Below are 26,875 nucleotides of genomic sequence, written 5' to 3'. Positions count from 1 at the left end.
CTCCTGAATGATTATAGATGGAGAATTCCACACGCTCAGGCCACGTACAGTCACAGGAAACACATGGAGACGATTTGTATGTTATATAAATGGCTGTGAGCTCGCAGAGGACAGGCCTGTCAGACAATCCCAGCAGCAGATGAAGATCTATTAGGTGTACGAGTTCTTAGCACTAAATGAGCCCCCTGCATTCAGTGGTTGCCGAATCCTGATGGATGTCCACAGGGGCCGGGGCGAGTCCATTAGGATTAGCGGACAGGGGAACCTCATGGTTATGATTGTGGAGGAGGGTGATTAATTTGTTTGTTGAAAACTGACTTCCAGTCTTGTAAAAGTTCTCCTGTCGGACACATGTAAAGAACCAGCATTGCTCTCTGAGTCTCACACCCCGTTTTACCCTGGATTTAGTAAAGCAGCGCAATACAGACAGTTCCTGCGTAAACCTACCTCTCTGGTAAGTTAGTTTCAGCAGCCCGGCATCAGCGCCATGCTGAAACAAACTTTTACCAGCTGGAATGCGCAAACCACGAAGGCCACGCATGTGCACAAAACAGTCTAGCCGAATGCGGACTGCTCATACAATGCAATAAACCCATCCGCCAATGCCAGGCTGCGCAGGCCGTAATTCTCCAATAATCTGAGAACGAGGTCGGACATCCATCCAGAGATGACAGAAGCAAAAGACTGCACCGAATTATCTAATGATCTGTACATAGCACAAGACTACAGACTGGAATTACCGTCACCAATTCCACTTTTATGTTTGTAGAATAAAATAAGAATTTACTTACCGATAATTCTATTTCTCGGAGTCCGTAGTGGATGCTGGGGTTCCTGAAAGGACCATGGGGAATAGCGGCTCCGCAGGAGACAGGGCACAAAAGTAAAGCTTTCCGATCAGGTGGTGTGCACTGGCTCCTCCCCCTATGACCCTCCTCCAAGCCAGTTAGGTACTGTGCCCGGACGAGCGTACACAATAAGGGAGGAATTTTGAATCCCGGGTAAGACTCATACCAGCCACACCAATCACACCGTACAACTTGTGATCAAACCCAGTTAACAGTATGATAACAGAGGAGCCTCTGAAAGATGGCTTCCTAAACAATAACCCGAATTAGTTAACAATAACTATGTACAATTATTGCAGATAATCCGCACTTGGGATGGGCGCCCAGCATCCACTACGGACTCCGAGAAATAGAATTATCGGTAAGTAAATTCTTATTTTCTCTATCGTCCTAGTGGATGCTGGGGTTCCTGAAAGGACCATGGGGATTATACCAAAGCTCCCAAACGGGCGGGAGAGTGCGGATGACTCTGCAGCACCGAATGAGAGAACTCCAGGTCCTCCTTAGCCAGAGTATCAAATTTGTAAAATTTTACAAACGTGTTCTCCCCTGACCACGTAGCTGCTCGGCAAAGTTGTAATGCCGAGACCCCTCGGGCAGCCGCCCAAGATGAGCCCACCTTCCTTGTGGAGTGGGCCTTTACAGATTTAGGCTGTGGCAGGCCTGCCACAGAATGTGCAAGTTGGATTGTGCTACAGATCCAACGAGCAATCGTCTGCTTAGACGCAGGAGCACCCATCTTGTTGGGTGCATACAATATAAACAACGAGTCAGATTTTCTGACTCCAGCTGTCCTTGCAATATATATTTTTAATGCTCTGACAACGTCCAGTAACTTGGAGTCCTCCAAGTCACTTGTAGCCGCAGGCACTACAATAGGCTGGTTCAGATGAAATGCTGACACCACCTTAGGGAGAAAATGCGGACGAGTCCGCAGTTCTGCCCTGTCCGAATGGAAAATCAGATATGGGCTTTTGTAAGATAAAGCTGCCAGTTCTGACACTCTCCTGGCCGAAGCCAGGGCTAGTAACATGGTCACTTTCCATGTGAGATATTTTAAATCCACCTTTTTTAGTGGTTCAAACCAATGAGATTTTAGAAATTCCAAAACCACATTGAGATCCCACGGTGCCACTGGAGGCACCACAGGAGGCTGTATATGCAGCACTCCCTTAACAAAAGTCTGGACTTCAGGAACTGAAGCCAATTCTTTTTGAAAGAAAATCGACAGGGCCGAAATTTGAACCTTAATAGATCCCAATTTGAGACCCATAGACAATCCTGATTGCAGGAAATGTAGGAATCGACCCAGTTGAAATTCCTCCGTCGGAGCACTCCGATCCTCGCACCACGCAACATATCTTCGCCAAATGCGGTGATAGTGTTGCACGGTTACTTCCTTCCTTGCTTTAATCAAAGTAGGAATGACTTCTTCCGGCATGCCTTTTTCCTTTAGGATCCGGCGTTCAACCGCCATGCCGTCAAACGCAGCCGCGGTAAGTCTTGAAACAGACAGGGACCCTGCTGAAGCAAGTCCCTCCTTAGAGGTAGAGGCCACGGATCTTCCGTGATCATCTCTTGAAGTTCCGGGTACCAAGTCCTTCTTGGCCAATCCGGAACCACTAGTATCGTTCTTACGCCTCTTTGCCGTATAATTCTCAATACTTTTGGTATGAGAGGCAGAGGAGGAAAGACATACACCGACTGGTACACCCAAGGCGTTACCAGCGCGTCCACAGCTATTGCCTGCGGATCTCTTGACCTGGCGCAATACCTGTCCAGTTTTTTGTTGAGGCGAGACGCCATCATGTCCACCATTGGTCTTTCCCAACGGGTTACCAGCATGTGGAAGACTTCCGGATGAAGTCCCCACTCTCCCGGGTGAAGGTCGTGTCTGCTGAGGAAGTCTGCTTCCCAGTTGTCCACTCCCGGGATGAACACTGCTGACAGTGCTATCACATGATTCTCTGCCCAGCGAAGAATCCTTGCAGCTTCTGCCATTGCACTCCTGCTTCTTGTGCCGCCCTGTCTGTTTACATGGGCGACTGCCGAGATGTTGTCCGACTGGATCAACACCGGTTTTCCTTGAAGCAGAGGTTCTGCCTGGCTTAGAGCATTGTAGATTGCTCTTAGTTCCAGAATGTTTATGTGAAGAGACGTTTCCAGGCTCGTCCACACTCCCTGGAAGTTTCTTCCTTGTGTGACTGCTCCCCAGCCTCTCAGGCTGGCGTCCGTGGTCACCAGGATCCAATCCTGTATGCCGAATCTGCGGCCCTCCAATAGATGAGCACTCTGCAACCACCACAGAAGAGATACCCTTGTCCTTGGAGACAGGGTTATCCGCTGGTGCATCTGAAGATGCGACCCTGACCATTTGTCTAACAGATCCCTCTGGAAAATTCGTGCATGGAATCTGCCGAATGGAATTGCTTCGTAAGAAGCCACCATTTTTCCCAGGACTCTTGTGCATTGATGTACAGACACCTTTCCTGGTTTTAGGAGGTTCCTGACAAGCTCGGACAACTCCTTGGCTTTTTCCTCCGGGAGAAAAACCTTTTTCTGAACCGTGTCCAGAATCATCCCTAGGAACAGCAGACGAGTTGTCGGCATTAACTGGGATTTTGGAATATTCAGAATCCAGCCGTGCTGTTTTAGCACTTCTTGAGACAGTGCTAATCCCCTCTCTAGCTGTTCTCTGGACCTTGCCCTTATTAGGAGATCGTCCAAGTATGGGATAATTAATACGCCTTTTCTTCGAAGAAGAATCATCATCTCGGCCATTACCTTTGTAAAGACCCGAGGTGCCGTGGACAATCCGAACGGCAGCGTCTGAAACTGATAGTGACAGTTTTGTACAACGAACCTGAGGTACCCCTGGTGTGAGGGGTAAATTGGAACGTGGAGGTACGCATCCTTGATGTCCAAGGACACCATAAAGTCCCCTTCTTCCAGGTTCGCTATCACTGCTCTGAGTGACTCCATTTTGAACTTGAACTTCTTTATGTACAGGTTCAAGGACTTCAGATTTAGAATAGGTCTTACCGAGCCGTCCGGCTTCGGTACCACAAATAGAGTGGAATAATACCCCTTTCCCTGTTGTAGAAGAGGTACCTTGACTATCACCTGCTGAGAGTACAGCTTGTGAATGGCTTCCAAAACCGTCTCCCTTTCGGAGGGGGACGTTGGTAAAGCAGACTTCAGGAAACGGCGAGGCGGATCTGTCTCTAGTTCCAACCTGTACCCCTGAGATATTATCTGCAGGATCCAGGGATCTACCTGCGAGTGAGCCCACTGCGCGCTGAAATTCTTGAGATGACCGCCCACCGCCCCCGAGTCCGCTTGAGAAGCCCCAGCGTCATGCTGAGGCTTTTGTAGAAGCGGGGGAGGGCTTCTGTTCCTGGGATGGAGCTGCCTGTTGGTGTCTCTTCCCCCTTCCTCTGCCTCGTGGCAGATATGAATATCCCTTTGCTCTCTTGTTTTTAAAGGAACGAAAGGGCTGCGGTTGAAAAGTCGGTGTCTTTTTCTGTTGGGGAGTAGCTTGAGGTAAAAAGGTGGATTTCCCGGCTGTAGCCGTGGCCACCAAATCTGATAGACCGACTCCAAATAACTCCTCCCCTTTATACGGCAAAACTTCCATATGCCGTTTTGAGTCCGCATCGCCTGACCACTGTCGCGTCCATAAACTTCTTCTGGCCGAAATGGACATAGCACTTACCCGTGATGCCAGTGTGCAGATATCCCTCTGTGCATCACGCATATAAAGAAATGCATCCTTTATTTGCTCTAAAGACAGTAAAACATTGTCCCTATCCAGGGTATCAATATTTTCAATCAGGGACTCTGACCAAACTACTCCAGCACTGCACATCCAGGCTGACGCTATAGCTGGTCGTAGTATAACACCTGTATGTGTGTATATACTTTTTTGGATATGTTCCATCCTCCTATCTGTTGGATCTTTAAGTGCGGCCGTCTCAGGAGAGGGTAACGCCACTTGTTTTGATAAGCGTGTGAGCGCCTTATCCACCCTAGGAGGTGTTTCCCAGCGCGCCCTAACCTCTGACGGGAAAGGGTATAAAGCTAATAACTTCTTTGAAATTAGCATCTTTTTATCGGGGGCAACCCACGCTTCATCACATACATCATTTAGTTCTTCTGATTCAGGAAAAACTATAGGTAGTTTTTTCACACCCCACATAATACCCTGTTTAGTGGTACCTGTAGTATCAGCTAAATGTAACGCCTCCTTCATTGCCAAAATCATATAACGTGTGGCCCTACTGGAAAATACGGTTGATTCGTCACCGTCGCCACTGGAATCAGTGCCTGTGTCTGGGTCTGTGTCGACCGACTGAGGCAAAGGGCGTTTTACAGCCCCTGACGGTGTTTGAAGCGCCCGGACAGGCACTAACTGATTGTCCGGCCGTCTCATGTCGTCAAACGACTGCTTTAGCGTGTTGACACTATCCCGTAATTCCATAAATAAAGGCATCCATTCTGGTGTCGACCCCCTAGGAGGTGACATCCCCATATTTGGCAATTGCTCCGCCTCCACACCAATATCGTCCTCATACATGTCGACACACACGTACCGACACACAGAAGACACACAGGGAATGCTCTTAACGAAGACAGGACCCCACTAGCCCTTTGGGGAGACAGAGGGAGAGTTTGCCAGCACACACCAAAAGCGCTATATATGACAGGGATAGCCTTATAATAAGTGCTCCCTGTATAGCTGCTTTTATAATATAATTTTTGCCACTATTTTGCCCCCCCTCTCTTGTTTTACCCTGTTTCTGTAGTGCAGTGCAGGGGAGAGACCTGGGAGCCGTCCTGACCAGCGGAGCTGTGTAAGGAAAATGGCGCTGTGTGCTGAGGAGATAGGCCCCGCCCCTTTTCCGGCGGGCTCGTCTCCCGCTCTTTAGTGTATTCTGGCAGGGGTTAAATATCTCCATATAGCCCCGGAGGCTATATGTGAGGTATTTTTTTAGCCAAATAGGTTTTCATTTGCCTCCCAGGGCGCTCCCCTCCCAGCGCCCTGCACCCTCAGTGACTGCCGTGTGAAGTGTGCTGAGAGGAAAATGGCGCACAGCTGCAGTGCTGTGCGCTACCTTTAGAAGACTGAGGAGTCTTCTGCCGCCGATTCTGGACCTCTTCATGTTTCAGCATCTGCAAGGGGGCCGGCGGCGAGGCTCCGGTGACCATCCAGGCTGTACCTGTGATCGTCCCTCTGGAGCTGATGTCCAGTAGCCAAGAAGCCAATCCATCCTGCACGCAGGTGAGTTCACTTCTTCTCCCCTAAGTCCCTCGTTGCAGTGATCCTGTTGCCAGCAGGACTCACTGTAAAATAAAAAACCTAAGCTAAACTTTCTCTAAGCAGCTCTTTAGGAGAGCCACCTAGATTGCACCCTTCTCGGCCGGGCACAAAAATCTAACTGGCTTGGAGGAGGGTCATAGGGGGAGGAGCCAGTGCACACCACCTGATCGGAAAGCTTTACTTTTGTGCCCTGTCTCCTGCGGAGCCGCTATTCCCCATGGTCCTTTCAGGAACCCCAGCATCCACTAGGACGATAGAGAAATATATGTTGAATAATTTAAACATAATAAGATTGTTTTGTCGTCATCGATTCATTCCTGTTACAGGGCAGGGAATCCCCTTATTAATCACTACCAGCCAGGCGGCTCAGCGGCAGCAGCAGGATATACTTAGCGAACGGGGCGGCACAGCGCCCTGACTGTCATGTGATCAGCTTGCTGCTGCGCCCAATAGTGATTTTCCAGCCTCTTTAATGTGTGGGTTTAAGCTTCTGTATGTGTGATTATTGTAGGAGGATTGCACAGGACAATGGAGGGGGTGTAACCAGCGCTATGTGCCACTTACATGGAACATCGGTATGTACGACAGCAGAAAACAAAGAAAAACACTTTACTCTATGACATCTGCGAGCATCTAACTATCGTGTGGGGACGGAAATCTTGTAGAGATTTTTTTTAAAAAAAAAGATAAAAACACTCTGTGGCTTAGAAGTTTTCTATATATCAGTAGGATTGCCTGCAGGTATGTGATCTGCGCAATGGGGGTGTCCGTGGGCATCCACCGCCAATGTTTACGAGATTTTGCACATGCGCAGTATGGCTGCTAAGGAGAGAAAACACAGGGCATCAGCACTAGGCTAACATGCTACAAGACTTACACGGATCCGCTACTATGTGGCCGAGATACGATGTAAAGCAGGAAGAGCTACAGGGGCCAGACAGTACATTCTCCCATATGTTCTGTGTACATCCAGTAACCTGGGAATTCCAGAACAGTTCTGTAAACCAGACCCTCTATAAAACACACTGGGCAGCAACGTAAAACGTCACGTCAAGGTCCAACTTTATTATTATCTTTGCAATCCCCTAACTACAAAGCACCAACATATGCCGCGGCGCTGTACAGCAGCCAGATCATGCTACATAGAGCTGAAACGAATGGCGCTGCCCAAATGAACACTTACCACCAGGTATATTCTCTACACCAAAGTTCATTACAGTGTATTACTTCACTCAATTAAAACCACCCTCTTTATTATGCCACTTTACTAGTTTAGGATTCTACCGCTGTGAAAAAAGTTTTGAATGTAATAATCAATTTAAAGGTTGTTGCAGTTTGACAAATGTCCACTGGGTGGCAGTAATCTGCATCTGTAGCACAGAGTACAGCCCATCGCTGCTCTATACGGTATCAGGCTACAGATACGGGTGTATACTGACATACATGACAGGTCATAGACACTGCAAATTTTATGACAACAATATCTCTATATCAGAAATCCTCAAGGACTACATTATAAGGTCTATACAGCTGGATGACAGACCCTCCTTAATGACCCAGCAATACTGTAAAACATTACAATTAGGAGGCAGCTGTCACTGTATTATAGGGCAAAGAGTAAAAAGACACTGATTGGTAAATAACCTAACTGCAGGAGCGTAGCTGCCCACACGCGCCTGACCGGGACCGCACAGAGGGGCTCATCCCCTAAATAACCTCACACAAGAAGCAGCAACACTCAGCAAGGAACGCCCGCAATCTGCCAGCCGCGACCGCCCAGCTGTGCACATTACCATATCCGCTAATGTCCCTAGGGTGAGAGGAGGAATGAGGGAGGTTACTGGTGGCAAAGTGCCCATCCCGGAGGCCCCTCACGGCCACCCTGCTCATACACTGCAGTCTCATACAGAAGACGGGTACCGCTCATATGTGCGGACAAATGGCACAATCCAATGCTAATCAGGCAGCAGTGAAATCAGATCACACAACTCACCAAATTAGAGTCTGAGGGCGAGTGGTACTTCTCCGTGCCCATCCTGACCAGTCCGTCATTGTACAAAAATATCCGCAGCGGATCGCAGGACGTCACCAAGATGTACACCCGCAGGTCAAACTTGTAGCCTTCCAGCAGGAAAGGTTTGTCTAGATATTCCTGCACGATTAGATGGTCCTGCGCCTGCAGCTTTTCCCCGTTTCTTATCAGCGATATCCTGAAAGCAGAGAGTACAGAATACCCTACGCATTTAGCTGGAAACCGTGTGCGACACATATAACGCGTTTCACACGCCTCAAGCCTCTGTCTGCGGGCACACAATGATCCAATGACACAGGAGTTTCCCCTGCGTTACAGTACTGGCCGGGAGCAAACACGTGTGCCAGATACCTACAGGATTAATACCCGGTTACCTGATTTGGAATGGGTGACTATTGGTTAAATGTTTATTGTCTAAGAAATACAATGTCTGCTTACGGTTTATTCTGCGCCGCTCACAGTCTATGCAAACACGCAAACACCAATTTAATAAAACCTGACCTAAGACTAATGTGACACCCGTTTATAACATGGCGCTGCCGTACACACACAGTGTAGGATTACAACGAGGCCTGTCTGTGTGTGGTGCTCATAACATTCCAATGACAATATAACACCTTGATGGAGGTGTGTCACGTTATATGACCGGTTGTTCCAGTAATAGCGGGATAATAGCGCGGCGCATTACCCATGCCCCATTGCTCCGTTTGCTGGTTTGATGATGAAGGTTTTCTGCTTCCTCTTCTTCTTTAACTCTTTTGCGTAGTTTTGGAACTGAGTGTACTCTGCTGGGAATATCCATGTGCGGGGGATGAAGCTGTACTCGTGAGGCTGACACTTGATCATTCTGCAAAACAAATCGCAGGTTGGAGCTGTATAAGAACGGAGCAAATGAACATGAACTATCCACATCTGACAGGTAAAACACTATATAAGACGGCAGCGTAGAGTATTTCTGTGACTTTACACTGAACATGAACAGAAAGAGAACACGCAATGACATACGCATTCCGCACACAGCAACCTTTCCCACCGGAGAGCAGAAACAGGAGTGGGATGGGGCGTTCTCACACAGGCAACGTTTACCAAAAGCGGAGATCAGTTCTTTTTTTCTGACGGCCCGTAGCGGTACACAGTATTACACTATCCGGGCCTTTTATGTTTTATATATCAGTTTCAGTTCTTATAACAAGTCCCAGAAACTGGAAGAAATTAGTGACATCATTCCAGAAATACATAAAACAAGCATCCGGCACTTATCCAGAGTGTGGAGCCTGCTATATATCCTGTATCACCGTGTTATGTGAGGCAGGTACTGACACCTTCACCCGAAAAGTAACGCACTGGCGGAAATACACTTAGGGGAGAGCAAATCATAATACACCAGTAACTAACTGTGCACCTGGGCAATCATACTGCACTGCAAGGGGGGCAAATACATTATTATGTCTGCATGCAGGGTAAATACTGGCTGCTTCTGCATGTAGCCCACACATGCTGGACAGCTTTATTCTCACACTGCAATGTAGCTCTGAGCTAGGACACATCCCTCCCACACCTAACTGTCTGCACATGTTACATCTGCCCCCCTGCAGTGCAGCATGGTGTTACCCAGGTGCTCAGTTACTGGCTGCTTCTGCATGTAGCCCACACATGCTGGACAGCTTTATTCTCACACTGCAATGTAGCTCTAAGCTAGGACACACCCCTCCCACACCTAACTCTCTGCACATGTTACATCTGCCCCCCTGCAGCGCAGCATGGTGTTACCCAGGTGCTCAGTTGCTGGTATTTTAGGAGTAATTTACAAACATCTTGATTCTAAGTCTAGATCAGCTCACTGTGCAGAACACGGGATGTAACCCAGAACCCTCCTACATATCTCTGCATATACTGCGTCACCGGACATAATATATGTGCAATGCTGGTGCCACCTCTGTGTGGTTTGCAGGGTGCCAGAAATAGTCTGGAGAGCTGCCCCGCGCTCAGCTTCCTATGCCCTGCCCCTCTTCTGTGACACGTGTGTGGGGGCAGTAGGCATCGTAGAGTTTTGCGGGGGGGGGGAGGGGTCAGCCTGGGGTGTAGAAGTGCAATAATGGGATATGAGAATACATGTAAAGGCCGCTCCCCCTCACCAGCTGTGGGTAATGCAGTCAGGGGCAGATCCTGGGAGTAAAGGGCAGTTGCTGCATAAACCTCCTGTGACATCGCGCACGTGTTTCTCATCTAGGCCGTAGGCTGGCTCTTTTATTAGTGCCCAAAGATTATTTACCTGAGATCCAGCGATAAGAATAACCAGCCCCTGAGGTCATACGCAGCCGTCATATGCTGCCACATGAGGAGCGTGAGGCACAGCATGAGGCACAGAGTGAGGCACAGCGTGAGGCGAGGTGTCTATAGTAATTACTGTGGTGTTATCTTCTATACAGTACATGTAATAGGTGCGCCGCTCAGTCTACGCTACATTATCAGCGAGTTCCCAGACTTCTCTAGTCCTTGTCTCCTATCGCCCCGTACTCCACTCATCCTGTAACAGTCACCTCATGAATCATTACCGATCGCTAGCTATGACCATCCATCCATACACATTCTCACACGCGGAGCCACGCTACAGCCATGCTGCTCCCATACATACACATTCTCACACGCGGAGCCACGCTACAGCCATGCTGCTCCCATCCATACACATTCTCACACGCGGAGCCACGCTACAGCCATGCTGCTCCCATACACACACATTCTCACACACGGAGCCACGCTACAGCCATGCTGCTCCCATACATACACATTCTCACACGCGGAGCCACGCACACTACAGCCATGCTGCTCCCATACATACACATTCTCACACACAGTGCCACGCACACTACAGCCATGCTGCTCCCATACAAACACATTCTCACACGCGGAGCCACGCTACAGCCATGCTGCTCCCATACATACACATTCTCACACGCGGAGCCACGCACACTACAGCCATGCTGCTCCCATACATACACATTCTCACACGCGGAGCCACGCTACAGCCATGCTGCTCCCATACATACACATTCTCACACGCGGAGCCACGCTACAGCCATGCTGCTCCCATACATACACATTCTCACACGCGGAGCCACGCACACTACAGCCATGCTGCTCCCATACATACACATTCTCACACATGGTGCCACGCACACTACAGCCATGCTGCTCCCATACATACACATTCTCACACGCGGAGCCACGCTACAGCCATGCTGCTCCCATACATACACATTCTCACACGCGGAGCCACGCTACAGCCATGCTGCTCCCATACATACACATTCTCACACGCGGAGCCACGCTACAGCCATGCTGCTCCCATACATACACATTCTCACACGCGGAGCCACACTACAGCCATGCTGCTCCCATACATACACATTCTCACACACGGAGCCACGCTACAGCCATGCTGCTCCCATACATACACATTCTCACACGCGGAGCCACGCTACAGCCATGCTGCTCCCATACATACACATTCTCACACGCGGAGCCACGCTACAGCCATGCTGCTCCCATACATACACATTCTCACACGCTGAGCCACGCTACAGCCATGCTGCTCCCATACATACACATTCTCACACGCGGAGCCACGCTACAGCCATGCTGCTCCCATACATACACATTCTCACACGCGGAGCCACGCTACAGCCATGCTGCTCCCATACATACACATTCTCACACGTGGAGCCACGCTACAGCCATGCTGCTCCCATACATACACATTCTCACACGTGGAGCCACGCTACAGCCATGCTGCTCCCATACATACACATTCTCACACACGGTGCCACACTACAGCCATGCTGCTCCCATACATACACATTCTCACACGCGGAGCCACGCTACAGCCATGCTGCTCCCATACATACACATTCTCACACGCTGAGCCACGCTACAGCCATGCTGCTCCCATACATACACATTCTCACACGCGGAGCCACGCTACAGCCATGCTGCTCCCATACATACACACACATTCTCACACACGGTGCCACGCACACTACAGCCATGCTGCTCCCATACATACACATTCTCACACGCGGAGCCACGCTACAGCCATGCTGCTCCCATACATACACATTCTCACACACGGCGCCACGCACACTACAGCCATGCTGCTCCCATACACACACATTCTCACACATTGTGCCACGCTACAGCCATGCTGCTCCCATACATACACATTCTCACACACGGAGCCACGCTACAGCCATGCTGCTCCCATACATACACATTCTCACACACGGTGCCACGCTACAGCCATGCTGCTCCCATACATACACATTCTCACACACGGTGCCACGCTACAGCCATGCTGCTCCCATACATACACATTCTCACACACGGTGCCACGCTACAGCCATGCTGCTCCCATACATACACATTCTCACACACGGCGCCACGCTACAGCCATGCTGCTCCCATACATACACATTCTCTCACACAGCGCCACGCTACAGCCATGCTGCTCACATACATACACATTCTCACACACGGTGCCACGCTACAGCCATGCTGCTCCCATACATACACATTCTCACACACGGTGCCACGCTACAGCCATGCTGCTCCCATACATACACATTCTCACACACGGTGCCACGCTACAGCCATGCTGCTCCCATACATACACATTCTCACACACGGCGCCACGCACACTACAGCCATGCTGCTCCCATACATACACATTCTCACACACAGCGCCACGCTACAGCCATGCTGCTCCCATACATACACATTCTCACACACGGCGCCACGCACACTACAGCCATGCTGCTCCCATACATACACATTCTCACACACGGCGCCACGCTACAGCTATGCTGCTCCCATACATACACATTCTCACACACGGCGCCACGTACACTACAGCCATGCTGCTCCCATACATACACATTCTCACACACGGTGCCACGCTACAGCCATGCTGCTCCCATACATACACATTCTCACACACGGTGCCACGCTACAGCCATGCTGCTCCCATACATACACATTCTCACACACAGCGCCACGCTACAGCCATGCTGCTCCCATACATACACATTCTCACACACGGCGCCACGCTACAGCCATGCTGCTCCCATACACCATACATACACATTCTCACACACGGCGCCACGCACACTACAGCCATGCTGCTCCCATACATACACATTCTCACACACAGCGCCACGCTACAGCCATGCTGCTCCCATACATACACATTCTCACACACGGCGCCACGCACACTACAGCCATGCTGCTCCCATACATACACATTCTCACACACGGTGCCACGCTACAGCCATGCTGCTCCCATACATACACATTCTCACACACGGCGCCACGCTACAGCCATGCTGCTCCCATACATACACATTCTCACACACAGCGCCACGCTACAGCCATGCTGCTCCCATACATACACATTCTCACACACGGTGCCACGCTACAGCCATGCTGCTCCCATACATACACATTCTCACACACGGCGCCACGCACACTACAGCCATGCTGCTCCCATACATACACATTCTCACACACGGCGCCACGCTACAGCTATGCTGCTCCCATACATACACATTCTCTCACACAGCGCCACGTACACTACAGCCATGCTGCTCCCATACATACACATTCTCACACACGGCGCCACGCTACAGCCATGCTGCTCCCATACATACACATTCTCACACACGGCGCCACGTACACTACAGCCATGCTGCTCCCATACATACACATTCTCACACACGGTGCCACGCTACAGCCATGCTGCTCCCATACATACACATTCTCACACACGGTGCCACGCTACAGCCATGCTGCTCCCATACATACACATTCTCACACACGGTGCCACGCTACAGCCATGCTGCTCCCATACATACACATTCTCACACACGGTGCCACGCTACAGCCATGCTGCTCCCATACATACACATTCTCACACACAGCGCCACACTACAGCCATGCTGCTCCCATACATACACACACATTCTCACACACGGTGCCACACTACAGCCATGCTGCTCCCATACATACACATTCTCACACACGGCGCCACGCACACTACAGCCATGCTGCTCCCATACATACACATTCTCACACACAGCGCCACGCTACAGCCATGCTGCTCCCATACATACACATTCTCACACACGGCGCCACACTACAGCCATGCTGCTCCCATACATACACATTCTCACACACGGCGCCACGCTACAGCCATGCTGCTCCCATACATACACATTCTCACACACAGCGCCACGCTACAGCCATGCTGCTCCCATACATACACATTCTCACACACGGTGCCACGCTACAGCCATGCTGCTCCCATACATACACATTCTCACACACAGCGCCACGCTACAGCCATGCTGCTCCCATACATACACATTCTCACACACGGAGCCACGCTACAGCCATGCTGCTCCCATACATACACATTCTCACACACGGAGCCACGCTACAGCCATGCTGCTCCCATACATACACATTCTCACACACGGCGCCACGCTACAGCCATGCTGCTCACATACATACACATTCTCACACACAGCGCCACGCTACAGCCATGCTGCTCCCATACACACACATTCTCACACACAGCGCCACGCTACAGCCATGCTGCTCCCATACATACACATTCTCACACACAGCGCCACGCTACAGCCATGCTGCTCCCATACATACACATTCTCACACACGGTGCCACGCACACTACAGCCATGCTGCTCACATACATACACATTCTCACACACAGCACCACGCTACAGCCATGCTGCTCCCATACATACACATTCTCACACACAGCGCCACGCTACAGCCATGCTGCTCCCATACATACACATTCTCACACACGGAGCCACGCTACAGCCATGCTGCTCCCATACACACACATTCTCACACACAGCGCCACGCTACAGCCATGCTGCTCCCATACACACACATTCTCACACACAGCGCCACGCTACAGCCATGCTGCTCCCATACACACACATTCTCACACACGGAGCCACGCTACAGCCATGCTGCTCCCATACATACACATTCTCACACACGGAGCCACGCTACAGCCATGCTGCTCCCATACATACACATTCTCACACACGGTGCCACGCTACAGCCATGCTGCTCCCATACATACACATTCTCACACACGGTGCCACGCTACAGCCATGCTGCTCCCATACATACACATTCTCACACACGGTGCCACGCTACAGCCATGCTGCTCCCATACATACACATTCTCACACACGGTGCCACGCTACAGCCATGCTGCTCCCATACACACACATTCTCACACACGGTGCCACGCTACAGCCATGCTGCTCCCATACACACACATTTTCACACACGGCGCCACGCTACAGCCATGCTGCTCCCATACAAAACCAGACATCAGCCATCTTTGTAGCAGCGATATCAGCGCAGATTTCTACGGCATATACCAAGATAAACGACGCAACTTACTTGGTCATGTTCCTGGACAGGCAGTCCTTGCGGCAGATCTCCCCCATGCCCGGGAAATGGTTCAGTCTCTGCAACAAGAAACACAAAGTGTAACTAAGAACCAATAACACAAGGCACCGCCTGACAGACGTGTAACACGGAACCATCACACACACGCTATCTACTGGTTACACACCAGTGACACAAGGCACCGCCTGACAGACGTGTAACAAGGAACCATCACACACCAGTGACACAAGGCACCGCCTGACAGACGTGTAACACGGAACCATCACACACACGCTATCCACTGGTCACACACCAGTGACACAAGGTACCGCCTGACAGACGTGTAACACGGAACCATCACACGCACGCTATCTACTGGTTACACACCAGTGACACAAGGCACCGCCTGACAGACGTGTAACACGGAACCATCACACACACGCTATCTACTGGTTACACACCAGTGACACAAGGCACCGCCTGACAGACGTGTAACAAGGAACCATCACACACCAGTGACACAAGGCACCGCCTGACAGACGTGTAACACGGAACCATCACACACACGCTATCTACTGGTTACACACCAGTGACACAAGGCACCGCCTGACAGACGTGTAACAAGGAACCATCACACACCAGTGACACAAGGCACCGCCTGACAGACGTGTAACACGGAACCATCACACACACGCTATCCACTGGTCACACACCAGTGACACAAGGTACCGCCTGACAGACGTGTAACACGGAACCATCACACGCACGCTATCTACTGGTTACACACCAGTGACACAAGGCACCGCCTGACAGACGTGTAACACGGAACCATCGCACACACGCTATCCACTGGTCAAACACCAGTGACACAAGGTACCACCTGACAGACGTGTAACACGGAACCATCGCAAACACGCTATCCACTGGTTACACACCAGTGACACAAGGTACCGCCTGACAGACGTGTAACAGGGGTATATAGAGAGACACCCCCAAACTAGAATATTTCTCTTCTTTTCAAAGTGCGTTTGCACAATCACACTCACTGACGCAGCTGGTCAGATCTAACAGATTCCCTGCTACTGTGACTGCTATAGAACGCTTTATGTGTATGACTATAATACACAGGAGATCTCTGCAAGACACAAACTGCAGGTGTAATAATATGTACAGGTGTGATAAGTGCAGGTGTAATAATATGTACAGGTGTGATAAGTGCAGGTGTAATAATATGTACAGGTGTGATAAGTGCAAGTGTAACAATATGTACAGGTGTGATAAGTGCAGGTGTAATAATATGTGCAGGTGTGATAAGTGCAGGTGTAACAATATGTACAGGTGTAATAATATGTGCAGGTGTCATAAGTGCAGGTGTAACAATATGTACAGATGTGATAAGTGCAGGTGTAATAATATGTGCAGGTGTCATAAGTGCAGGTGTAACAATATGTACAGGTGTGATAAGTGCAGGTGTAATAATATGTACAGGTGTGATAAGTGCAGGTGTAATAATATGTACAGGTGTGATACTGTAAGTGCAGGTGTAACAATATGTACAGGTGTGATACTGTAAGTGCAGGTGTAATAATATGTGCAGGTGTCATAAGTGCAGGTGTAACAATATGTACAGGTGTGATAAGTGCAGGTGTAACAATATGTACAGGTGTGATAAGTGCAGGTGTAACAATATGTACAGGTGTGATAAGTGCAGGTGTAACAATATGTACAGGTGTGATAAGTGCAGGTGTAACAATATGTACAGGTGTGATAAGTGCAGGTGTAATAATATGTACAGGTGTGATAAGTGCAGGTGTAACAATATGTACAGGTGTGATAAGTGCAGGTGTAATAATATTTACAGATGTGACACGTACATACAGGTGCAATATGTACATACAGGTGTGATACGTACATACATACAGGTGTGGTGATAAGGTGTAGATTTTTGTGGATTAGAAGATGTTCTCATATCTGACCAGTTCTCTCCTGTCTCCACAGCCTATAAATGAATAATTGTCACGGGCGCTGTAACACGCATTTGCCCATTTTCAGAGTGACTCCTTAGGATGTAACCCGGAAGGGGCAGCTAGCTGGGGGGTGGGTAATACTGCGCCCTGCTCTCGCTGCTGGGATTTGTGGCACTGTACAGCAGGGATAAATCTGTCGCCAAGCCAGCAGGCCGCCCACGTCACTCTCTCGGGAGCCCAGGACAGACACACAAGTTTGGGAGTCACCTGGGATATGTAAGAAAGTGAGGTGTTTGATGTACTAACAATCGGCTTTGTGTAACATCACGTTGTGTAACATCAGGCGGCCTCTTTAGACACGCTATATCAGTCTGAGTATATAACGCAGCCTGACTGTACATTTGTCCCACATTCCAAATTGATCGCTCGCTAGATACTTTTTGCAGCCGTGCAAACGCATAGTCGCCGCGTGTATTTGTGCTTTGCAAGTGTGCGATCGCATGTGTAGCCGAGCGGGACAAAAAAGTTTTTTGCAGTTTAAGAGTAGGTCTGAACTTACTCAGCCCTTGCGATCACATCACCCTGTCCGGGCCCGGAATTGACATTAGACACCCGCCCTGCAAATGCCTGGACACGCCTGCGTTTTCCCTACCACTCCCAGAAAACGGTCAGTTGACACCCATAAACGCCCTCTTCCTGTCAATCTCCTTGCGATCGGCTGTGCGAATGAATTCGTCGCTAGAAGCATTGCACAGCAACGATGCGGTTTGTACCCGTACGACGCGCCTGCGCATTGCGGTGCATATGCATGCGCAGTAGTAACCTGATCGCTGCGCTGCGAAAAATGGCAGGGTGCGATCAACTCGGAATGGGCCATTATACAGACCGTAGATGCCACATGAGAATCCCACGCCCTTGTACAGACACTCACCTGATAGTTCCTGAGCTCCGCAATCTTCTCGTGCTGTACCGCGCAGTCGCTCCAGATAAGGTTGGCCGTCTCATCCTCATCCCGACTCTTCACAAACTGCATCTCTTCAATCACTACACGGACTGCCGTACACAGGAGGGGGCAGGAGAGGTTTATTACGGCATAAATAAAATAAAGCATACACTGTATGGCGGGCTTATATAACACCCAGCGTACCATGGGGCGGAGAAGTGGAGCCCAACTCCCCAGACTGTCACACCTCTATCCTCTCACTCTTATGATATCCGACCGTGTGGCGGCGACGCTGCTCGTCTGATCCAAGCAGAAGGAGAGGGGACAACACCCCCTACTCTACCAATCTGTCAGGACAGTCCCAAACTGTGGAGCTTAATAAGGGCAGAGTTTGTGCAGTCTGGGGCTTATTTTGTTCCAATTCTCCATTCTTATATAGTGTACTTGATAAATGCTTCCTAAAAGCTAATTGGTTCTCCATTCTTTCCACTGCTTGATACATCATCCTCAAAGTACCAACCAACCAGCTCCTTCCTGATATTTGTCACACATAGGGGTATATTCAATTAGGGATGGATCCATTCCGACATGCATTTGTTGGAATGGATCCGACAACCCCTATTCAATCTCATCTCAATTCGACTGTTAAAAAGTCGAATTGAGATGAGGGGACCCAGAGGAGGAGAGGGGGGGGGGGGGGGCGCGGGGAGACCAGCGTGGACAGTTGCAGGTAGACGGAGGAGATCAGCGCTACAGTAGCGCAGCAGGAGGGTGTCTCACAGCCGTCCGACCTGACGGCAGTGTCCACCCGGCTCCAGCAAGTGTGGCCTCACTTGCTGGAGCCGGGTGGAAGCTGCCATGAGCGGCGCGGCTGTGTGACATCCTGCTGCAGCGCTGTGCTGTACCGCTTCTCTCCCCTGTATGCCGGCGGCTGTTCCCCGTCTCCCTGCGCCCCCCCCCCCTCCTCCTCTGGGTCCCACATCTCAGCCTGACATTTTTTTATGTCGGACTGAGATGGTTGGAAACGGGGCCAAATCCTGTCGAATTTGGCCCCGTTTCACTCAAAAGTATGTGAATCGGCAGCTATACCTACGTGAATCGGCAGCTATACCGCCAATTCACGTACTATTCGACAAGTCAAATTCCACGATTTGTCGAATAAAAACTGTTGGGACTGAATAGGTCGAATCACTATTCGACCTTAAAAAGTCGAAAACTGCCGTCTTTTCAACAGACAGCAGCTTTCGACCCTAATTGAATATACCCCATAGCCTGTAACACGGCAGTTAGGAGCGGATTGGCTGGTATTTTATCTCTCTCCACTTTATCTCTCTAGAAGCTTTGATACATTTCCCCCGTGTTTAATTTATCATAGTGCCCCCCACTCATAAATACAACACTAAAGGGGCCTACTCACCACCGGAAGGCTAAGGTGGGCTGCTCGTTACACTTAGGGACCTATCCACTTAGACGCGAGTTCCATCGCAGAAGCCACGGGTTACATTATCACTCACGTCATGGGTTATTTTCAACAAGTTCGCTCCCGCGTGTCGCACGGTGTAATTAGAAAATTTGTGGAGCCAGCAGGAACACAGCGCAGTAATGCAATGGTACGCCACCGGGGAAGGTGCAGAGAAAAGGGGGAAAATTACCCCTCCCCCCCCTCCCCCCACAAAGAAAGTGGCAAATAACTGTGGGTAAAGTGTAGAAGGCGGTTAGTGGCCATAAGCAGCGTATCGTCGCTTCTCACAGGGTGTCAAATGATAGTAAGCGGGTGTGTTCAACAAACTAAGTGGCGTATTCAGCTTCACACGGAATTGAGATACGATCGCATCTCACCATCTGCCCCCGCAGTGCGCACGCGCAGTACCTACATCTCAGTTATATGAACGTCTCTGCCTGACTGACAGGAAGAGGCGTTCGTGGGGCAGCACGGGGTGGCGACGCGGTGTTGCATGGGTGGTGACGTGGCGTTCGGCTGGCGTGGTGTCAGAAACTGGGGGCAGTTCGGGATGCCCGCGTGAAATCACACGCTGCCGCTGCGACCCATAAAATGCCTGCCCTGAGAAAGCCTTTGCAGCCTGGCTGCGGAGGCAGGGGGCATCCACAAATCAGCGATGCGGTCGCAATTGCACTGCACCGCTGCCAGGTATTTACATGCTGGGCGGCCCCACAGCATGCAGTCGCAGCCAGTTGCAGTTTTACTAAAATAGCAAAACTGCAACTGCAGCTGAATGAGGACCTGAAGCCTCCAGATTATTTTGGTATAAAGACATAGGTCTGTTATGTGATTTTTATGTGTTTTAAGCAATTTTTTTTTAAATTAAGAAAAAGCAATTGTTACTCCCATCTCCAAGTACCTGACAGTAAAGAATTGTCCCCACTTTTCACCTACTCCGGGTCTGCGACCTTAATTCTGTCTTCACTCCCATTGAGACAAGCATTAGAGTACACGGACTTAAATAAGAAAAAGTCCAGCTCATCAGTTTTTGGGGGTCATCCCGAATTGATCGTTCGCTAGCTAGTTTTAGCAGCCGTGCAAACGCTATGCCGCCGCCCACTGGGGAGTGTATTTTAGCTTAGCAGAAGTGTGAACGCTTGTGCAGCCGAGCTCAGCAAAAACAGTTTGTGCAGTTTCTGAGTAGCTCTGAACCTACTCAGCACTTGCGATCACTTCAGCCTATTCCTGTCCAGATTTGACGTCATACACCCGCCCGGTGAGCGCCCAGCCACGCCTGTGTTTTTTCAGACACGCCTGCCTTTTTGCAAACAGTCCCTGAAAACGGTCAGTTGACACCCAGAAACGCCCCCTTCCTGTCAATCTTCTTGCGGCCGTCAGTGCGACTGAAAACTTCGCTAGAACCTGTGCAAAACAACAAATGCCGATTTTTAGCCTGATCGCTGCGCTGTGAACAAGGGCAGCTAGCGAACAACTCGGAATGACCCCCTTTGACCCTCGGTAACCTGCATTAAGGTAACCGGTGGCTAATTACATTTCGGGCCATAGATTTAGTTATTTCAAGAAATGTAAAAAAATGCTTTAAAAGTGATTCAAGTAATAATTTTCCTGATGGTTTTAATGTGTTCTTGCAATGATGAGATGGCGCTATGGGAGTCGGTATAAACGCTGCAGGGATACTTATTACATAGGCCTTGTATACATGGGGACGCCATTGCTGTGACAGCAGTGCTATCCCCGGTGTAAACCCTTATATGTACCTGGTGAATAGGGCTATGGATGAACCTATCTGTGAGTGGTATTCTCCGTAAATGAGCAGGGAAATGGCGGAGAAAGGCGTACTATATGTATAAGCATTTTATGGAAACACAAGTGACCTGTGCCCTGGATCTCAGAGGACTGACCGCGGACACCCTGGTGGACCCATACAACAAAGAACTACCAACACAATGTGTTCCGCCAGACGGACTCACCAATCTCATACTTGGTTCCGCCAACGTTGGCCATGATTGTGCCATTTTTTCTCTTCTTCCTGAGCTTTCTCCTGTTTGGACCATTGGGCGGGTACGGCAACGCTGAGCTTAGCGACAGGCTGGACGATGCATGGCGATCTTCCAAATGAGAAGGGAGAGAAGATGAAAGGATTGCTGGTGCACTGAAGGGTTAATCGCGTCTACGCTGCAGCACATAAATACATGGTGATAATGGAATGTACGTGAGAACACAAAGGTCATACCAGACTCATTAGGCAAGGATGGCATGATGTGCGGTGATACGGCAATGTAGCGTCAGTACTGGTAATCCGTACCCAGCTCGCGGGAACCGGTCGTCATATCATCTCCGGGACCTTCCACGCTCCGTCACGGCATCACATAACCAGGGCGGTGGGGGGGGGGGGAACCTGCAGAAAGAGCGGACATAAACTAACCGGTACGTCTGAGTGCATTGGTCACCTGTATATAGAGGCAGCGGTCTGTGAGAGGGCAGCCAATCATTTCCCTAGGAGCCAGTGACATCACAGAGGCATGAGGTGCACTGTGGCTTGCACGTTGCGCTCACTGTCACGCTCAGTGCTGCCAAAACCAGGGCACCAATCAGACAGGGCCTGATTCAGAAGTGGAGGGAGTGACAGAAGTCACGCGGTGTAGCGATGTTCCGTACATTGCGCACGCAGGACCCGTATTGCGCATGTGCAGTATGCATCCTGCATCCTCGCTCGTAAAGCAGCTGAAGACTGCCGGGGTTTCATGCCGCGGTAACTCGGCCGGCCGATGGGGTCACAGAGGAACAGGATGGAACACCCTCGGACGCAGCGCTGGAGCACATGTGCGGCGGGCACTTTTCGTTTTTTGTGTTTTGGTTTTTGTTCTGGTTCCATCCTCGTGTTTTGGATCTGGATGATTTTTAAAAAAAACATAAAAACAGCTAAAATCACAGAATTTGGGGGTAATTTTGCTCCTACGGTATTATTAACCTCAATAACATTCATTTCCACTAATTTCCAGTCTATTCTGAACACCTCACACCTCACAATATTATTTTTAGGCCTAAAAGTTGCACAGAGGTCGCTGTGTGACTAAGCTAAGCGACACAAGTGTACAACACAAACACCTGGCCCATCTAGGAGTGGCACTGCAGTTGCAGACAGGATGGCACTTAAAAAAACTAGTCCCCAAACAGCACATCATGCAAAGAAGTAAAAGAGGTGCAATGAGGTAGCTGTATGAATAAGCTAAGCGACACAAGTGTGCGGCACAAACACCTGGCCCATCTAGGGGGGGCACTACAGTTGCAGACAGGGTGGCACTTAAAAAAAACTAGGCCCCAAACAGCACATCATGCAAAGAAGAAAAAGAGGTGCAATGAGGTGGCTGTATGACTAAGCTAAGCGACACAAGTGTGCGGCACAAACAACATGGGACGTGCTGGAATTTGCCCAGATGTAATACATGCACAATATTGGTGGCACAGGAGAGCGTACCCCTAAACCACACACACACACACACACACACACACACACACACACACGGCAAAGACTGTAAAAATAATTTGGATAATAATAAGATTTTAAACCTACCGGTAAATCTTTTTCTCGTAGTCCGTAGAGGATGCTGGGGACTCCGTAAGGACCATGGGGATAGACGGGGCTCCGCAGGAGACATGGGCACTTTAAGAAAGAATTTAGTTCCTGGTGTGCACTGGCTCCTCCCTCTATGCCCCTCCTCCAGACCTCAGTTAGAGAAACTGTGCCCAGAGGAGACGGACAGTACGAGGAAAGGATTTTGTAAATCCAGGGCAAGATTCATACCAGCCACACCAATCACACCATATAACTTGTGATAACAACCTAGTTAACAGTATGAAAGACAACATAGCATCAGTTCAGGCCCGATGCAACTATAACGTAACCCTTATTGAAGCAATAACTATATACAAGTATTGCAGAAGTAGTCCGCACTTGGGACGGGCGCCCAGCATCCTCTACGGACTACGAGAAAAAGATTTACCGGTAGGTTTAAAATCTTATTTTCTCTAACATCCTAGTGGATGCTGGGGACTCCGTAAGGACCATGGAAATTATACCAAAGCTCCCAAACGGGCGGGAGAGTGCGGATGACTCTGCAGCACCGATTGAGCAAACATGAGGTCCTCCTCAGCCAGGGTATCAAACTTATAGAATTTTGCAAAGGTGTTTGAACCCGACCAAGTAGCAGCTCGACACAGCTGTAGTGCCGAGACCCCTCGGGCAGCCGCCCAAGAAGAGCCCACCTTCCTAGTGGAATGGGCCTTGACCGATTTTGGTAACGGCAATCCAGCCGTAGAATGCGCTTGCTGAATCGTGTTACAAATCCAGCGAGCAATAGTTTGCTTTGAAGCAGGGCCGCCAACCTTGTTGGCAGCATACAGGACAAACAATGCTTCTATTTTTCTGACTCTAGCCGTTCTGGCCACGTAAATTTTGAAAGCCCTGACTACATCAAGTAACTCGGAATCCTCCAAGTCACGTGTAGCCACAGGCACCACAATAGGTTGGTTCATATGAAAAGATGATACCACTTTTGGCAGAAATTGAGGATGGGTCCGCAATTCCGCTCTATCCATATGGAAAACCAGATAGGGGCTTTTATGTGACAAAGCCGCCAATTCTGACACTCGCCTAGCCGAAGCAAAGGCTAATAACATGACCCCCTTCCACGTAAGATATTTCAACTCCACCGTTTTAAGTGGTTCAAACCAGTGTGACTTTAGGAAACTCAACACCACGTTAAGGTCCCAAGGTGCCACCGGAGGCACAAAAGGAGGCTGAATATGCAGCACTCCCTTCACGAAAGTCTGAACTTCTGGAAGAGAAGCCAATTCTTTTTGAAAGAAAATGGATAGGGCCGAAATCAGGACCTTAATAGAGCCTAATTTTAGGCCCAAATTCACTCCAGTTTGTAGGAAGTGAAGGAAACGGACCAGATGGAATTCTTCCGTAGGAGCATTCCTGGCCTCACACCAAGAAACATACTTTCGCCATATACGGTGATAATGTTTAGACGTCACGTCCTTCCTAGCCTTTACTAGCGTAGGAATGACCTCATCCGGAATGCCTTTCTCTGCTAGGATCCGGCGTTCAACCGCCATGCCGTCAAACGCAGCCGCGGTAAGTCTTGGAACAGACAAGGCCCCTGCTGCAACAGGTCCTGTCTTAGAGGAAGAGGCCACGGATCTTCTGTGAGCATTTACTGCAGATCTGGATACCAGGTCCTTCGTGGCCAATCTGGAACAATGAGGATTGTTCTCACTCCTCTTCTTCTTATTATCCTCAACACCTTGGGTATGAGAGGAAGAGGAGGAAACACATAGACCGACTGGAACACCCTTGGTGTCACTAGGGCGTCTACAGCTACTGCCTGAGGGTCTCTTGACCTGGCGCAATACCTCTGTAGCTTTTTGTTGAGGCGGGACGCCATCATGTCCACCTGTGGCAGTTCCCACCGACTTGTAATCTGTGCGAAGACTTCCCGATGAAGTCCCCACTCTCCCGGGTGTAGGTAGTGTCTGCTGAGGAAGTCTGCTTCCCAGTTGTCCACTCCCGGAATGAACACTGCTGACAGTGCGCTTACATGATTCTCCGCCCAGCGAAGAATTCTGGTGGCCTCCGCCATTGCCACTCTGCTCCTTGTGCCGCCTTGGCGGTTTACATGGGCCACTGCGGTGATGTCTGACTGGATCAGAACCGGTTGGTCGCGAAGCAAGGTCTCCGCTTGACGCAGGGCGTTGTATATGGCCCTTAGCTCCAGGATGTTGATGTGAAGACAAGTCTCTTGACTTGACCAAAGACCTTGGAAATTTCTTCCCTGTGTGACTGCTCCCCAACCTCGGAGGCTTGCGTCCGTGGTCACCAGGATCCAGTCCTGAATGCCGAATCTGCGGCCCTCGAGAAGGTGAGCACTCTGCAGCCACCACAGTAGGGACACCTTGGCCCTGGGGGACAGGGTGATCAGCCGATGCATCTGTAGATGTGACCCGGACCACTTGTCCAGTAGGTCCCATTGGAAGGTCCTCGCATGGAACCTGCCGAAGGGAATGGCCTCGTAGGATGCCACCATCTTTCCCAGGACTCGAGTGCAGTGATGCACTGACACCTGTCTTGGTTTCAATAGGTTCCTGACCAGAGTCATGAGTTCCTGGGCCTTTTCTATCGGGAGATAAACCCTCTTCTGGTCCGTGTCCAGAATCATGCCCAAGAAAGGCAGACGAGTCGTAGGAACCAACTGCCACTTTGGAATATTGAGAATCCAGCCGTGTTGCTGTAACACTTCCAGTGAAAGTGCTACGCTGTTCAGCAACTGCTCTCTTGATCTCGCTTTTATGAGGAGATCGTCCAAGTACGGGACAATTGTGACACCTTGCTTCCGCAGGAGCACCATCATTTCCGCCATTACCTTGGTGAAAATTCTCGGAGCCGTGGAGAGACCAAACGGCAACGTCTGAAATTGGTAATGACAATCCTGTACCGCAAATCTGAGGTACGCCTGATGAGGTGGATAAATGGGGACATGAAGGTATGCATCCTTTATGTCCAGAGACACCATAAAATCCCCCCTTCTAGGCTTGCGATGACCGCTCTTAGCGATTCCATCTGGAACTTGAACCTTTTCAAGTATAGGTTCAGAGATTTTAAATTTATTATGGGTCTGACCGAACCGTCCGGTTTTGGGACTACAAACATGGACGAGTAATAACCCCTTCCTTGTTGAAGGAGGGGAACCCTGACCACAACCTGTTGAAGATACAATTTTTGTATTGCATTTAGAACAGTCTCCCTCTCTTGG

At 49.9% G+C, this 26,875-nt stretch overlaps 1 protein-coding gene across 3 annotated transcripts in view; it reads right to left on the bottom strand.

The window, feature by feature from the left end:
• Positions 1 to 26,875, bottom strand: part of TTLL7 (tubulin tyrosine ligase like 7) — a 434,278-nt gene that overhangs the window by 340,336 nt on the left and 67,067 nt on the right. For 2 of the 3 annotated variants that reach the window (XM_063938973.1, XM_063938975.1), the window contains exons 1-6: positions 22,291 to 22,450; positions 22,028 to 22,165; positions 18,584 to 18,705; positions 15,698 to 15,765; positions 8,889 to 9,047; positions 8,162 to 8,378 (exon numbers count right to left, since the gene is read on the bottom strand). In XM_063938973.1, coding sequence (XP_063795043.1) covers positions 8,162 to 8,378; positions 8,889 to 9,047; positions 15,698 to 15,765; positions 18,584 to 18,705; positions 22,028 to 22,165; positions 22,291 to 22,315 — 729 coding nt within the window. In that variant the 5' untranslated portion in view covers positions 22,316 to 22,450. Of the gene's footprint in view, positions 1 to 8,161; positions 8,379 to 8,888; positions 9,048 to 15,697; positions 15,766 to 18,583; positions 18,706 to 22,027; positions 22,166 to 22,290; positions 22,456 to 26,875 lie in introns of those variants that run through there. The other variant, XM_063938974.1, reaches the window with a different exon arrangement.

Source organism: Pseudophryne corroboree, chromosome 9 (assembly GCF_028390025.1).
Source record: "Pseudophryne corroboree isolate aPseCor3 chromosome 9, aPseCor3.hap2, whole genome shotgun sequence".
NCBI lineage: Eukaryota > Metazoa > Chordata > Amphibia > Anura > Myobatrachidae > Pseudophryne > Pseudophryne corroboree.
The sequence above is the reverse complement of the archived record's forward strand: the minus strand, read 5'-3'. Positions and strand labels throughout refer to the sequence as shown.